Source organism: Betta splendens, chromosome 2 (genome assembly GCF_900634795.4).
Source record: "Betta splendens chromosome 2, fBetSpl5.4, whole genome shotgun sequence".
In the NCBI taxonomy this organism is placed as follows: Eukaryota; Metazoa; Chordata; class Actinopteri; order Anabantiformes; family Osphronemidae; genus Betta; species Betta splendens.
In genome coordinates, this window is record NC_040882.2 from 9,293,414 (window position 1) to 9,307,655 (window position 14,242).

The 14,242-nt window shown below is 47.0% G+C and overlaps 1 protein-coding gene across 3 annotated transcripts in view; it reads left to right on the forward strand.

Annotated features, from left to right (window-relative positions):
* Positions 1-5,452, forward strand: part of LOC114842007 (fibroblast growth factor 14-like) — a 47,690-nt gene extending 42,238 nt beyond the window's left edge. For all 3 annotated transcript variants that reach the window (XM_041067711.2, XM_029127413.3, XM_029127421.3), the window contains one exon: positions 32-5,452. In XM_041067711.2, coding sequence (XP_040923645.1) covers positions 32-180 — 149 coding nt within the window. In that variant the 3' untranslated portion in view covers positions 181-5,452. The remainder of the gene's footprint in view (positions 1-31) is intronic.
* Positions 5,453-14,242: the final 8,790 nt, after the last annotated feature.

Sequence of the window (14,242 nt, forward strand, 5' to 3'; positions counted from 1 at the left end):
TTTAACGAAGCACGTTTTCCACCCCCATTAGTTGCAATGTACCGAGAGCCTTCGTTGCACGATGTAGGGGAGGCGGTGCCTAAGCTCGCCGGGGGCCCGCCTTCCAAAAGCACAACCAGCGAACCCGTGGTCATGAACGGCGGCAAGCCCGTCAGCAAACCCGACAAGGAGGAGACGTAACGTGGCCCCCGCTTCTGACCCCGCCACCCCCACCCACCCCCCCGGCCCACCGGAGGCCGGACAACGCTAGAGACCCGCCCCACTGCTGCGCTCTCAACACACACAACTCCACGGAAACAGGTAACAACCAAAGAACAGCTGAGTTCTGACTGGTCAGCAGTGGGGCCGCACGCCTCCACGCTGCTCTCGCCGGACACGACGGGTGTTGAGGGCCCGAGCACTGCTGTGGGAGGCGGAGGGAGGAGACGGGCCGGTGCCAGCCGGCCAGACACTTGGGGACCGGGGCCGTGGCACATGGGAGACAAAACAACGGCTTAAGCTATTCCAACAAACCACAAACTGAAAAAAAAAATGTCGTGTTCACTGGTACTTTTTCTGTGACAATCTGTAAGAACGACTCCCTCCCCGATAGTACTGTTTCCTGTTGCCAGGCACGCTCGCTCTCTGGGGGCTTCAGACACACACTCACTATTCCCACAAAAAAAAAGGAAAAAATCGACCCTTTGGATTCGATCCTAGAGTAAATGAAGAACAAATTAAAAACATCGGCAAACACGAACGCAGCAGCAAACAGTGATGATTCAGAGGTTGCTTAGTCATCCATCAATTAAGATTTGGCACAGGTACAGGACTAAGTGTACTAAGCTTACAATCATATGTACTTGAAGATCCCACTGTGCACTACAAACATGGCACGAACCCGCCGACCTGTCTGATTCTGGTCATATACTCTGTTATAAAGAGAGAGTTCGTATTTAAGGCCACACAGCTTAAAGCATGTTTGTCTTTTCAGTATTCCTTTACTAACCTGCACACAAAAAGCACTAGTGATTATCCAGCTATGTTGTTGTACAGACATGAAGCAAATTTCCGATTTATTTATTTACTTTTCCCCGCCCGTCCCCCTTCGACTGCTACGACCTCCACATCGGCGGTGCAAGAGTAGCTCAGGAGAGGACGCGGGGAGTCGGTGGAGCAGAGGGCTTGGCTCTGTCCCCGGAACCGCAGCCACTTTCCACCAGTTCCTCGTTTGTAGCAACGTGGGGAGGGCAGGAGGCCGCCTGGTAGCAGTCAGTGTTTACACGGAGTAGCAGATATGGTGGGGTACTGGTCGCGTTCAAAGAACGGAGGCGGGGGTCCCAAGTACTTGAAAAGCAGCGAAGGAGTGACAGTAACCGCGAACAGGGTCGACCGCGTTAAAGCCACTATGTGCAGAATTTCTCTCCCCAGTGGTACTTTCAAAATAAAGGTCCTTGGCTGGTAGGAACGTAGGTATCCAGACGTATTGAAAGTACCATTTTAATACTATATAAGAGCATGTCTTTATTCAGAAATAGTGTTATCAGCAAAATGCACTCAGTAAGTACAAACTACATGAAGAACAGTGTTTTTATTATTATCATACTAGACTGATTCTGTTGCATCAATGTAAACTTATTTTTATACTATAGTGAATGATAGTGGAGCAAGAATTAAGGACATCTGACATAAGACAAAAAACCTCTGATTTAAATCTAACTTTAAATTGTTTATATACATTATAACCTGCATCTGAGGTAGTGTAATATAGCAGTGGAGCAAAGGGCTCTTACCGTCCTTGATTCTGATTGTTTGACATCCCCTATATTCTTATTTTGTTACATTTGTTTGCTACATACTGTTTATAAAGCATATCTTATTTTCATACAAAGAGAGAAGGTATATTGTACAAGAGGTGGCTGCAGACTCATTCCTGTTTTGAAGTACTCCAGGAAAATTACAATTCCACATAGTGGCTTTAAATTACCCCGCACAATGGCCTACAAAATCATTTCAAAGTGTTAGAAATGGAGCCTTTTTAATAGAAAATAATGGACCCACTGAAAAACAAATAGCACAAAGTGAATAAAACGAATGTTGGTGTTCCATAAAGCTGTCGTGGAATCAAACCGCTGAAACAAGGGTTTGTGTAAAACGCGGAGAACTACAAGGCAGAAAATTAAATGGAAATAAACCAAATAGATTCCCATGCCTCACCCTCTCACTGTGACAGTCAACATGGCACCAATCTGTTCTGGACATGAATCATGTTCTATACCGAGGCTTTCTGTTTACTTGTCTTTCTTTGACAGCGAGACTGCAGCGAGCAATTAACTCCTCAAAAAGTTACAGCAGTAGTCGCTCGTAGAACTGAGGAGACATTGATACTGTGATCCCAGACTTCCCATTTGTGTCAGCGACAATGAATCAGACACTCGCAAATGAATTCATTCAGGGCCGAATAACACAAACCGTGCGTCTCTCTTGCTTTGACTCCCCGTTTCCGTGCGAAATAACCACTTTGCATTTTAATCGGATCTTCATCTCTAGAGATGATTGACCTTCAGTGACACCATCCGAACTACAAAGAAACAACACGCCAAAGCAGCCACCCAGCAAAACTCAAGCCCCTGTGATTAATGCTCACGCTTGTTCCGACATCAAACGAGCACTAGCACAAATTAGCTGCATCCCCGGCCCCAGCAACAGTTTGTGTGTGTGTGTGTGTGTGTGTGTGTGTGTGTGTGTGTGTGTGTGTGTGTGTGTGTGTGTGTGTGCGTGCGTGCGTGCGTGTGCGTGCGTGCGTGCGTGCGTGTGTGCGTGCGCGTGCGTGTGTGCGTGTGCGTGGCAGGTGAAACACACTGCACTGCTGCACACAAGTGAAACGTTGTAATGTCGTCCCGCTGTGTTGTTCAGAGGACACACTCTGCAGCTGAAGAGACTGTGAAAATACGGCACTAGACAGCTCGCAGTGTTTCTAATTGGCATATCTCAGAGTTTTTCCACACGCGCGCCACATTTTTCTCTCCTCCTCTGATCTCATTAGCTGTTACTTGTCTTTCGTGCTCGCATTATGTGAACTCATCATCCCGTCTGATGTGCCCAGCGTTGGAGGCTACCCATTACAAAGGAAGGGTTTCCATGTGACAAAGTATAATCTGAATGCGAACATGTGACGAGGATCACAGATTCGTGGTGCATTTAAAGTCTCTGTGTCACCTGCGGAGTAGTAGTACGTGTGTGGGATCGTCAGAATGTGTTATTTGTGCCGGGTAGTACTGTAGATTCTTCTATGTGAGTGCCTCTCAGCCCCCATCCACGCCGGAGATGCTCAGAATGCTCCGCCTCGGCTGGGTTCACCCACGGTTTCCAAATTCTCAAAGTCGCGATGACTCGACTTCAGCTCCGTCCCCTGACGCTGACGACTGAGGCATCGTTTGACCCGTGTTGTGCTCGTCTCGCGTCGAAGAAATGTGGATGTAACGTTTATTGACTTGTCGTCGTGTCGCACTAGCGGTTACTAGCAAAAAGTGGAAGAAAAAAAAAAGAAAAACTCCCTGACAATCAGGTCTGTAAACGTCCTTTAGCGGCTTTTTCTTTTTTTTTCAGTGTTATAATTTCCGTCTCCATGCAGGAAGTTTCTAAAAAGCCATTTTAATGACGGGATGCGGCCCGACGCTTCTGTGCTCGCCTGAGCAACCATTAGGCGATAGCATCGCGGACAAGACTCCGGGACAGCTAGCGCTACTCGCTGAGTGATTACCGAGCAGCTAATTTGTCCCGCGCTCGCTGCCGGAGGAGGAATAAAATCATCCTAGCGAACGAAAGCGAGCGGTCTGTTAGCTGGAGGGCTCACGTCCTGTAGAAGATCTGCGACACGTGCTCCAGAATTAACGATGGTTGATGCCGGGGGGGGGGGGCCTGGTTTCCTGGCTACCGACCAAAGACGCCGCTGCGACGGCGTTTCCAGGCGCCGGCTTCAAACCACGCACGCACAATTACTGTCAGCGTGTCCCGAGAGCTGCTGGTTCGCCAGGTACCGAGGCCGCAATTACGGGGCGGTGGGAGGAGGGCGGCTGATTTAATAAGACGCCGCCAGGTCGCTCTTTGTTTCCAGCGCCTGCTCCGGCGCCGGGCGCACGTAGCCGCCTCGCTCTGTCCTGCAGGAGCACAAAACGGACCCGCGGGCCGCGGTGACCCGGCGTCTGCAGCGGGGGCCCCTTGGACGCGCGGCGGTTGGCGTGGGGCTCATGACGTAGCTTGTCTCCCTCAGGTTTTTCTTTCGCTGTTTCTTTCCACCCGCTCCACTTTACTCCTTTTACAAAAGCCTTATTACATCCGAGTCTGTAACGTAGTAAAGGCGCTCTCCTCCCAGCTGTTCCTCTCTCAGAAACCCCCCCCCCTCCGGGCACACACACACACACACACACACACACACACACACACACACACACACACACACACGCGCGCGCTTCATCCTATTTTCCTTTTCAATTATCCTTTGATCCCCAATCTTCTGTTCACTCTAACTACGCTAGCTTCCGCCCGCTGCTCATTTCGCTGTCACGCAACTGGAGAACGAATTCCCAGCCTCCTTTTCTCCTCGCAGCTCCACCTCCTGTCTCTGTTTGGACTGTTTCCCCACTTGTTGCATGGATTTTAAAAGAGGACAGACGATGGAAGGAGGGGGGGTGGATTAATGCATGTGGTGATGTAGGAAACGTGTCAAAAACAAGTGGAACATTTACAGCGTATGTACCACCAGTAAACCTCTGCCTCCGGCTCGCGTCTGCCTCTGGTTCGCACCGGCGGAGACGCCGCGGCGGCCGTCAGGCGTCTGCTCAGCGCCTGCGCTGAACCCGTGCACGTTTGTTTCCCTGCTGCAGCAGAACGTCAAGCCGGTGAAAGGCTCCGTCTCTATGTGCCGCCACTAACAGCGTAGTCCTTGAAAAAAAACCCAGGAGTGAGGTTAATCGTGAATGTAAGGATTCTTCTTCTCAAGTGACACCTTTCGTGCAGGTGCAACGAGGGAGATGAAGCTGAAACCAGCTTTTATTTGTCATTATTTCCCTTCACTTGAACGATTTTCTTTTGCTCTGGCTAAATCGCTTCTTGTTACGTTTGCACGTCGAGGTGCGTTTTCCTGCCTCCTACAGATCTCGATGAGCTAGTTGTTGTCTGGAAACGACAGCACCTATAAATACATAGTCAGACCCAAGTTTGTGAGCAGGGTTGCAGTGAATGAGCTGCTGTGGAGTCTCACCGGCGCAAGCCGTGCTAGCTGCGAGCCAGGGGCAACGCGGGGCTGGTGCCTATTTTAAAGGACATCCCTGTCTGTCGGTAAATGTACAGTTACCTTTACATACATATTATGCAAACAGAGTTTGTCTGCACTGTACAGTTTGTGTCCAACCCATTGTATACTGTACACACAGAAAACGATGATCTTGAATAAAAGATTTATAGAAAGAAAGTGTGACTGGACTCTCTGAATGGGTTTTTCAGGATCTGTTGAATGTGTGTCTTCACTGGCCCCACAGCCGATGGCCTGGAGTAAAGGCAGATCATAGTTGTGGGTCCTAAAACACAAAGTGCCACTATCTGATTACTTTTATGTGGAATTTTTGTAGAGAGAAAACAAACATGAAACACTCACCGTTTAATTGCTGCGGAGTTTTACGCTTTACACACAACGCCTGAACTGAAATTGTGATGCAAAAGCCTGAAAGACTGGTGTGGACTGAAAACAAGGAACACAGAGTCCAGGATGAAACTGTGCTTTTTTGCACTGCGTCTCATTTCTTCCCTCTCTCTTCATGTCTGACAGCAGCATTTCGGGGGAAGTAGCACAGTTCTCTTTATTCCGTTCACACCGAATCACATCAGAAACACCGCTTGATGTAGTGTTGATGTATTTCACACAGTGGGATTGCACAAAAACACTCCTTTATACCAGCTAATTATTGCATGATAGTAATAATAATAATGACACAGAGCTAATTGACACAGTGAAGGACAGGCCGCTTGGGACTTCGCCCGGCTGCTTCTTCAGCCTCATAGACAAACACAGGCAGACGAGGGTGGAAGCAGCTCCACTATAAGGACGAAGACTGACGGGTAGAGAAGCACACGTCTCCCACACACGCGCTGCATCATCTGGCCTCCTGTCCATGACAGATCAACCAGCAAATACTGTTGTTAGGTGGCTGTAATTAAAAATTTCCATATGTAAATTTGTTGTAAATTAGATGTATTTTGAAGGGCAACGCTGCGTTTAATTAGCAGGAAGAGCTGAAAGTTGAATTCTGTGCAGTGAAATCATCATTCATCCAGCCACAGTTTCTTTCTGTTCTATTATTATGGGTCATTTTTGTAAACCTCTCTCATCTCCCCTGTCACTTTTGGTCATTTGCAGAGATTTGGGCTCTTTTCGCCGCCGCGCTTTGTCTTTGTGCGGCGCCCGTGTGATTCATCGTTCTGCAGACAAATGCAATTAGACCGTTTCAATATGAGCCAAGTGCTGTTAAGAATAGCTGCAGGTGCTCATTTGCAGCTCACACATTTGCATGTGTTTGATACAGTTTCCATGCTGTACAGTACGTGTGGACCTCATCGTGAAGTCAATATACATCATCATCCGGCTCTCAGGCCAAATTCACTGCGTAAACACTCACATTATACTCGTGCGTCCTCCTCACATGCTCTAATCCATTATAGCTGTGGCTGAAGTGTGAGTCGCAGCTGAATGCGGCTATTATATTGTCGTTGCATCGCTGGACTGTTTGGCAACTTTGAAGGTAGGTCGACATCTGTGTTACACATTTTACAACTACAACACCTGCGAATCCTCCATGAACACGGCCGCGCTGGGTCCAAGCAGCAGGAGAACAGTCAGTTCCTGACGCCGATGCTGTGGAAGGCGTGTGCAGGCTCAGGTGTAAGGGTGTGAGCGACTGGGTGCTCCCAGCATGAGCTGGAGGCAGAGAGGTCCACGGGAGGACAGCCGGCGGAGGGGCACCGGGGTCACGGGCACCCGCGTGTCCCTGACGCTCGCTGGAGGCCGATCGATAGGTGTCAGAACACAGTGCGTCACAGCTTGCTGAGCGTCGCGCTGCATGAACCTGAGTCCACGCCGGCTGTAATGTTTAGGCTCGAAAAATATTACCAATTTAATATTAGCCATGTATTAGTATATACTGTTATATATAATTTGGTGTAACCTATTCAATGTACTTTTGACTATGATAATGATAAATTAGCTAAATTATTGAAATGGTGTGTTTCTGCTAACTCTGAACTCATGACCTCATGACTCATGACTCATGACTCACTGACCACCGCCTAAATGAAAACTCCATTATGCACCAAACAGAATGACTGAAGAGTAATCTTGTATTAAAAAGCAGCCAATTAATGCCGGAGAGCAAAATGACATTTTGTTATCACACGAGCACGTGCGTGTTTCGATTCCCCGTCCTTTTTTGATTAATTTCATTAAAGCGGCGTCGGGTTGGGAGCGTCTGCTCTCTTATCTGCCGCGAACGGACACGCCTGCGTGCGCGCGGAGCCGAAGCTCTGCGATATCATGCGCGCGCACGTGCGCCGCGGAGCTCGCGTCGCGTGGCTTTTTTTCCTCAGAGCAGCATTTGACGATTTAACTGAAACTAATGCAGGGAAATGGAAATCAACACGTGGAATCAGCTGCGTGCGGTTTTGAATGAACGTCGGCATCGTGTAAGGTAGTCTGCAGTTTTTATTAGATTCCCATGGCAACAGGCTGCTGTCAGTCACTCCTAAAGGTTAAGATCACCCACCACCCTTTATACTTACTGCTTCTGTGTGTCATAATCATTTGCCTTATGTGGAAAATATTAGAAATAATTAGAAACTGTGAAACAATATTGAGATTGAGTGACACTAAATGTCGCCACCAAGGAAACTAGGCTCATAAAACTGATTTATATGACCTAAATGTCCCCTATTGACATGTTGAGCCTCAGCTGCCGTTACAGTAGAGAGGTCAAACACATCAAACTGTCACTGTCAATCATTCTTCCTCATCTTTCTCCTCCTCTCGCCATTACCCTTTAACCTCTGCTCCTTTATTTCCGCTGGTCCTCTCTCCCTCTCATCTGCTTCCAGTCTTCTTTCACCCGTTTGTCATCGTGAACCTCTCGTCCGTCCCGTCGTCCATCACTCATCCCTCTCTCTTCTCCCTCACAATGGCAGAGAAATGAGAGGAGGCTGATGAAGAAATTGAAATGCGATGGCTGGAGGAGAGAAAGGAATAATTTGCCTCACAGGTGATAAGAGACGTTTGATGGACACACACACACACACACACACACACAGACTAGGGCAGAGCAGCATCCAGCCAGGCAAACTCGCAGCCTGAATACTGATTAACCAATCAGAGTCCATTTCTGCCCTGCACCAGCGATTCTTGTTGGCTCCCATGGCAACCAAGTAAGCATTATAGTTGGAAAGGACAGAGTGGAAGCGCCTGATGTTTGATTAAGAGGAGGCATATTTTTTCCTCCAGTCTGGAAACGATATTGATTAATAATATTAATAACAGCTGGTTAATAATATTTACTATATAATATTACTATTTAATATTGAAATTATTATTTTTTCATTTCTAGAACTTAAATCACTGTTACAGTACATCACAGGTAACTTTATAGCCTCTTAAAACTACAGTAACATGCGTGTACATGTACTTATGGGTACTTTGTGTAGCTTTGAAGCTAAATTCCCTCCTTTTTGCTCATATTGGAAGTTGTGTTCTGGTGGATGCCAATTATTCACTTGTGTACGGAGTGAACAAAACTCCCAAGTGTGCTGTAAATGATTATAATCAGTGTCAGTGTGAGAAAAACAGATTAGTCTAACTTATAATTGGCGTGTGATGGGTTCATAATGAAGACTGTAAATGTGATCGCGTCTGCAGCTGCTTTCATTCCGGACCGAGCTTTGTTTCTGACACAGTTCGCCGGCCGTGAAGCGTTTTATTATCTGGGAGGCGCTGGAAGAGGGGAAAGAGAACACAATCGGATACAGGGAGCGCCTTTGTCTCACTGCTTTGGCAATATTGTTCTCAACTGTCATGCAAATGAGGAGCACTGGTCTGCATAATGCAGGCAGAGATGGGCAGAACAGAGAGAGATAAAAATTACAATATAAAACGCCTTATTATTATTACTCCATATGAAACCGGCAGCAGAGTGCGCTTCAGATTCAGTAGCTCCCGCTGCACTAAATGCTCAGAATTAATGAGAAACGCGCAACTCGTCCAGCACTAAATGAGTTTTGTGCACATTCAGATCATAATGCAGCTCATGTCACCACGCGTGCTGTCGTATTCACCCGTCCAGTCCCAGACATGTAGTTTTATCTCCCTCCCCGACCGGGCACTGGGTCATGAGGCGGGTTTTCCAACTGTGATCGCGTGCTGATGATGCCCAGTACATGTGGAAATGTCCGATTGTCAGATGATGACGTTAAAAAGTTATGTTTTACACTATAATGAACTACTTGAACATCAGTGCCGATCAAAGCATTACACTGTAATGTGATGTGTTAGGTGATGTCCACAGCATCGCCCGAAGTCAAGCAAATCTCCAAATGACATCATATGAAGGAGTTTTCCCACCAAAGGTAGAATTTAATACCACATAATCTGCGCGCACCGCCCAGAACTAGAACCATGGGAGGAGAGTCAGATCAGCGTTGGCTTTGAAGATGAGGCGAGTATTGAGTGATGTAACAAAACCAGCGCGCGCCGTCCCAGACGTGCGCCTGGACTGTAATAGTAATGGGCACGTTTAACAAGTGCTTCTGCTCTGAACTCCATTGAGATCCTCGCCCTCAGCACGGACACGCCGGCGTCTGGTACCTGTGGGTTCCTCTAGAACGCACTGGTCGCATTATTAGACAGACGGACCGGGGACGAGTGGGTTGTTATGACTTTGAAGTCCATCTCAGCGGGTTTAATATCGAAGCTGGAAAGATGCCTTCAATACCAGCGTTCATAAATATTGCATTTCATATGAATATGATTTCCCCGGCTGCCTCTCATCTGACACACACACACACACACACACACACACACACACACAAACACATACATACACACACACAGACAGCATGCTAGTATAATTTGGGATATTAATCTTCTATTGTGGAGCCGACTTTCAGATAAATTCCAATCAGAGCGTTTGAGTCTGTAAAGTCTACAGTGTATCGCCTGTAGTTACAACATGTGGAACATCTGGATACACAGTACGGCTGCAAATCCTCAAATGTAAGTTTAATTGAGTATTTATATTCATACTCCTCACTGTTACACACCGATGACTCACTGAGAATACAGTATGTTTCATTCTTGGCCCAATCGCTGGCAGACAAAGTGGGAGTAGGCAACCAGTAGTCCAGCTACAGTGGAGGAGGAAAGGGTTCTGAGGCCTTTTCCAACTCATACAGGTTGTAAAGGCTGAAAGGCAAAAAGGGCAGGAGAATGGGCAGAGCTGGGTCCAAAGATGAAGCCTTATGGGTCTAACAGGTAGCTCAGCATGTTGATTCAAACACAAAATGAGCCCACTATGCCGGGCAGGAGCCGTATCGAGTGCTTTTTCACCCCCCCCCCTCCATTTTTAGAGTGGCTTTGAAGTCACCGCTCTGCGGTTTCAGAGAGAGAGAAAGTACTTCCTCTGGAGATTTCTGAGAATAGGCCGCTTTATTTCTATCTACCTCTTCGCAGGTACAGATGGGACAAAATGGACTGGAGCAGAGAGAGGGGGGTGGGGGTGGGGGGCAATCAATGCTGGACCGCAGCACAAAGACCAAGAAAAATAAAGTGTGTCTGTGCTTTTAGGCGGCGGCGGCGCGGGCGCGGAGACCTCGGTGCGAGCGTTCAGCGCGTGCACGTGAGGACCTGTTTCCACGACCCGAGCTTCGCACGCGTCTCGCGAGCGCTCCGCGGCCTTCGTGGGGGACGCGCCGCGGCCCGATGAGTCACACGCCTTCGACGCGGCGATCTTCACCCGCGGACGCCGCGGCCGCTCGTCCGCTTTAGCGTTTACGGCGTGCGGCCGTCCAGGTGTGTGCCAGCAGCTGTTACGGCAATTACTCCAAAATGTGGGCAAAATGAAATGAGATTTGTTAACTTGCTCCGTGCTCTTAGTTAAGCTGTTGAGATGAGTAACGATGCCCCACCAACGCTCATCACGTCTCCTTTAATTTTATGCTTTTTAAATGAAACTTCCTCCATTTGTGTGGTTCGTCCCGCAGCACTCACTGCAGCCACCTGTGGGATTCACACACCACTGAGTCACGCTTATTAATTTTAAGACATTAATGTAATTACGGTCACAATCTGCACTGAGATTTTCAGGGAATATGAGCAGAACTGTATCAAACCATCAAATACTAAACACTTCTGTATTTCTACTCTACAATACTAGACAATAAATACAATACTGTTTGGTACAATACTATAGCAATAATATGCTACAGTATACTGTACTAATACTATGCCATATTCATGCTTCTGTATACTATTCTAATACTATACTGTGCTAATAATATGCATGTACTATGCTACACTAACACGTATTATATTACACTATACTTGTATTTTTCTAATAACATACTACACTAACACTATACGGATACTATGATAGTAACATACTACACTAATACTATATTGATACTATAATAATAACAACATACTGCACTAATACTAATACTAATGCTACACTATACTTATCAGTACTTTACTAATAATATACTACCTAATCTTATGCTAATAACCAACTACACTACACTACACTACACTACACTACACTACACTATACTATACTATACTATACTATACTATACTATACTATACTATACTATACTATACTATACTATATACAACATTTAGCAGCTTCTTACCTATTGTCAGGAGTGTGAGGGGGGGCTGGTCAGAGCAGAGCAGGGCAGGCTGATTTAAAGTGTGAAGCTAGAGCTAGTTTGAGTCGCACACTGAAGCGTGTTGCCGCTGAGCATCACTACGCACAGTGAGTGTTTATCAAACATGGCAACCCACAGAACAGTAAGCATATGCTCATGAGATGCTTGACAGCCTCGCAGGTGAGGGTCCACACCCACACCATTATGCGCTGTATTTAGGCCCAACAGCTTTCAAATAAATGCTAATTAGCACGTAACCCACACACAACTGTGTACATTAATTACACACGTAATTATTTTTATAATTCTGTCAGAAGTCACAGTGATGGGTCACCGGAAACACTGCCAGACTGTGTCTCCTGCAGGGTCTGAACGCTGAGACAATACAGTTAGTGTTTGCACTGGAGACTAATGCCTGAATTTATTTTCATTATAGCCCCACAAATTTTTATTCTCATTTGTATGATAATTGATGTTGGCTGCACAAAACAGGTTAAATACATTTGTGAGTAAACTAATTAGCAACCAAATTAATTCTTGCTTGTTGCCACAGTCCAAATAGAAAACGCTTGGTTTCCTGAAATGACCCCAACATGTGTGCACGTAGTTTCAGCTTCATTAATTCATAATGTAATCCATGCATAGGCTCCACTGGATCGCACAGTACACGTTTGTCCTTATCTAAAATTAGAAAACGCTGCAGCATTTCCATCAAACATTAACAATACAAGCACAAACATACAAATCCGTCCCTGTTTCCTCCCACGTCCCACTGTCTGTCGATCTGGCGCTCCCTCTCTGCTTTTGCCGTCTGTCAGTGATGGAGACGGTGGCATTTCCAGGCTGCAGACAGCTTCTCCCATCAGGCCTCATGACTGACGGCGCAACTCTTGTGCATGCGTATGAATACAAGAGCGCTAATAAACTATTCTTTGCTCGTCCTTTAATGTGTCCATCAATCCGCTTGACCGTCTGAGCTGAATAAACAGCTTAAAAGCAAGGCTCGCCGTGCAAAACCATCGCGCTCCGTAACTGAAATCACAGCGGCTTGACTGTTTGTTCGCTCCGCGCTCTGTTCGAGTGCACGATATGAGCATTGGCGTGGTTCCCGCATCCACCGTCCTCAGCGTCTGAGGTGTTAACTGGAGGCAGCTGAGTGTCTTCACCGGTGCCATTTACTGTATGGCACCTGAGCTTTGGCTTCTTTTCAAAGTTGCTCCATGGTTTATTCAGCATTGTGGCTCAGGTATCGTATCCGATGCAGCGACTTGTCAAACTCCTTGCACATTCTATAACCATCACATCAGCACACACAGTTTTGCAGAAAAACCTCTCTTGAAGGTAAATGTGCCCAAACAAAGACTGAGTTTGAGACAGATTTTTACATTTCCTGCCCACCACTGCTGCCTCGCTCCCCCACAAACGCCTTCCTGACCTTTCTGAAGGTGTTACACCTGGAGAGTTCAGAAGATGATTTGTCTCGTGCACTTTACTCTGGAATATTTAAACAGCAAGTGTGCGTCACGCCCATATGAGCGCATGCAAAGGGTTGATAAGCCCCAGACAGGGAAAGGGCAGCCGTCAGGGCAGCGCTAGCGAAATGTCACCCGGTGCTACAGACAGGTGGAGCGGCTCCAGGGACACGAAAGCTAGGAAACAACAGACAGCACTTAGAATGAACAGTCACTGTAGGTAACTAGGAGCACGTCAACAGGCCACTTTAATAGGTACACCTACTGTACACTGTCTAACTCAATACAGTGCAGCATCGTACATGATCCCTCTTTGAACTATCACTTTCATACTTAACTTCTATGAAGTGGTTCTGGTACTTGTAGTACATGTGCAGGTGATGTTGTGCAAACAGGTCACCCATGTGTTTGTCCGTCCAGCAGGTGGCGCTGATGTGCCTGAGTGGAAGCAGGAGAATCCCTCCGGCAGCAGCGGCAACAGAGCAGTGACCTTCACTGGGAAATATTCTGGAAAGTGGTTTATCACAGAGCTGCACTCTGTGACACTTCAAACTGTGTTAGTGTTAGTTAAGTTACCACATAATGAGACTATTTTTCTAGTCACCTTAGTTTTTCCAATGACTGCACCTCAAGAATTGTTAAGTGGATGGAGCCCACTCACCTCCAGATCGCATGCATGTGTTTGCAGTGTGGCTAATGCATGATGGGATACGACAGTTGGTCGCGCTGCTGCTGCAGCAGGTCAGAGTCGAACAACGGCGGCTGCTGTGGAAATGGGCCACGCGTCGTCCTCGTGACTCTGTTTTTCTGCGATTAGATAAATTCAACAAGCC